The sequence below is a fragment of the Labrus mixtus genome, unplaced genomic scaffold (assembly GCF_963584025.1).
Source record: "Labrus mixtus unplaced genomic scaffold, fLabMix1.1 SCAFFOLD_100, whole genome shotgun sequence".
NCBI classification, from domain to species: Eukaryota; Metazoa; Chordata; class Actinopteri; order Labriformes; family Labridae; genus Labrus; species Labrus mixtus.
In genome coordinates this window covers 90,001-92,500 of record NW_026870264.1, presented here as the reverse complement: position 1 = coordinate 92,500, position 2,500 = coordinate 90,001, and the positions used below count along the sequence as shown (strand labels likewise).

At 44.1% G+C, this 2,500-nt stretch overlaps 1 protein-coding gene across 5 annotated transcripts in view; it reads right to left on the bottom strand.

Annotated features, from left to right (window-relative positions):
- The window catches only part of LOC132967192 (transcription factor 7-like 1-B), a 21,644-nt gene extending 20,093 nt beyond the window's left edge, over nucleotides 1-1,551 (bottom strand). For 2 of the 5 annotated variants that reach the window (XM_061034062.1, XM_061034061.1), the window contains exons 1-2: nucleotides 1,102-1,550; nucleotides 277-475 (exon numbers count right to left, since the gene is read on the bottom strand). In XM_061034062.1, the coding sequence (XP_060890045.1) occupies nucleotides 277-453 (177 nt within the window). In that variant the 5' untranslated portion in view covers nucleotides 454-475; nucleotides 1,102-1,550. Of the gene's footprint in view, nucleotides 1-276; nucleotides 476-1,101 lie in introns of all 5 variants that reach the window. The other 3 variants (XM_061034059.1, XM_061034058.1, XM_061034060.1) reach the window with 2 other exon arrangements.
- Nucleotides 1,552-2,500: the final 949 nt, after the last annotated feature.

Genomic DNA, 2,500 nt, shown 5'->3' with positions numbered 1-2,500 from the left:
GAGACTCAGAGAAACAGAGACTCAGAGACACAGAGAAACACAGAGAAACAGAGACACAGAGAAACAGAGAAACACAGAGAAACAGAGAAACAGAGACTCAGAGACTCAGAGAAACAGAGACACAGAGAAACAGAGACTCAGAGACTCAGAGACACAGAGAAACAGAGACACAGAGACACAGAGAAACAGAGACTCAGAGACACAGAGAAACAGAGAAACAGAGACACGGAGAAACAGAGACACAGAGACTCAGAGCAACAGGGGAAAGTTTCTCACCTCCGAGTCTGAGCTGCTGTTGGTCTCGGACTCGTTGACCAGAGAGGACTTGACATCGTCCAGGTCTCGTCCCGCGGACACATTCCTCTTCTCCTCCTGCTCTCCTTCGTCTTTAAAGGCGATCAGCTCATCGTTAGCTCCCAGGTCGTCTCCGTCTGCTCCGTTTAGCTGCGGCATGTTGGGACGTTAGCTGCAACAGCTAACAGTAAAGGCGGAGTTACAACGAGTTGATGCTAACTTACCCTGCGTTCATGTGCAGTCGAAATAATCGGACAAAAATATTCTCAGACTGTAAAATAACCACATAAATCAGCAGCTAAATCAGAAACATTACAGAGGGAGGTAAACGCTTGAGGCTCGGTGGTCAAAACCCCCCACAACGTTTTGTTAACTTCATGTTTATGTAAGGTGTTATTATCTCATGTCAGCACATTAACTTGTACTTTGTGTTTCAGTAATAATCAGAAGTGGTGTCCACACAGTAACTAGTTTTAGGTCTTCACTATAAAGAAGTAAAATAAATATCCATTGCCTCTGTGCTGTTGTCACATTACGACTGAAGCTCTTGAACACATCCAAGTCGGAAGAACAACTTCCCAACTTTGGAAGTCCGAGCACCCGAGGAGAACTTGAACGCAGCGTCGTAAAAAAAACAACTTACAGAATTTAAAAATCTGCAAAACAACGTTAAGCAGACCTTCAATGTTTACTCAAAAGTTCTGAAGCAGCATTGACGTGAAAGTGAGCACCTATTATGTGATTTGGGACTTAAAAGCAACACAAAAGGGCCCGAAAGAAAGACAAGCTAACAAGCTAGCTAGCTACCTGATGCGTTCACTGACACGACGCTTTCTGGCTTCGAAATCCTGAAGAAGAAGAAGAAGAAGCAGAAGAAGTCCTCCCCGAGCGAATAATCCCCGAGAAAGGAGTCCATAAAGCAGTGCAGAGGCAATAAACAATCCAAAGGGTTTAAACTGCTCTCAGAAGTCACTTATTAACAGCTCGCACTCCGTTCACAAAGTTTACGTGTCTGCAGTTAGTCCAGAAAAAGTGGAGGATTCCCTGATTTGATTCCTGTTCGTAAATGCAGCATAACATATGCATAATTCCCGGTTTCGGTGTTTTAATTCGTCACTTTTGGCATTTTTCTCTCTTTTTGTTGATTCAGAGGAGGCTCTCCGTGCGGAGGCGTGGGAAACAGTCGGGCTGGAGTGGAAGGAGAAGACTGCGGGGCTGACGGAGCACACGGCCGGGGGGGAGGACCGGGGAGGAGGGGGTGAACCGGGGGATCTCAACTGACTCTGGATCAGCTCAGAAAAGGAGCTCCTGCGCCTGCGCAGCCCGAGCGCGGTGAGCAGAACTGATCCCGGAGCAGGTAGGTCAGAATATCCCGTTTGTTTGCCGAGGAGGGACAAAGAGGAGGGAGGAGGAGTTTAGATGGACAAAAAGGGAACTTAAAGGAGCAGTTCGACACTTTTCTGACCTCATGACCCGGAGGAGGGAACTACTCTGGGCCTACATGGTCACACATTAGTCACTTTACATCAACAGAAGAAGTCAGAACTTTGATTCAGTAAAAGTATCAACAACATGGAGTATAATATACTATATATATATAGTATATTATACTCCATAAAGAACACGTCCTGTTACAAATATGTTTTACTTTTGCAAAGGGAGGCTGCAATATGGAAGCCCAAAGAAGACATGCATCCATATGTTTTATTTTCTTAGTTTTCCCCTGATAACGAGTACATGTCTCTAACTCTGGACTCTACAGTCCTGGCTGTCTGATGACCAGTTTATTTCATAAGCATAGGTTGTTGTTTTGTGTGTTTGTGTTGTCATGTTATTTTCAGTTCACATCTCTAAGTCGTCTTTTTGTGTTTCTGTTGTTGTTGTTTTTGGTAAGATTAACTCTTTAAAATAATATTTACAGTATTTACAGTTACGTTGGAATAAATCAAATAAAAAAGTTTTGTGTTAAAGGAGCAGTATGTAACTCTGCCTCACCTAGTGTTTAAAACGGGTACTGCAGTTTAAATTCTAAACATCATAGAGAGCTGTCTCCCCCCCCCTCCTCTCTAGAGTCCATGCTCACACAGGTCACCATGTGGTGGACTCTGAAGCTTCAGTGTTTACCCAGCTCTGCATGGGTCTGTAAACCTTTCTGTGTTCTAACCTCTCTCCATTTTTCAAAAGCATCTCCAATATTGATCCTAGT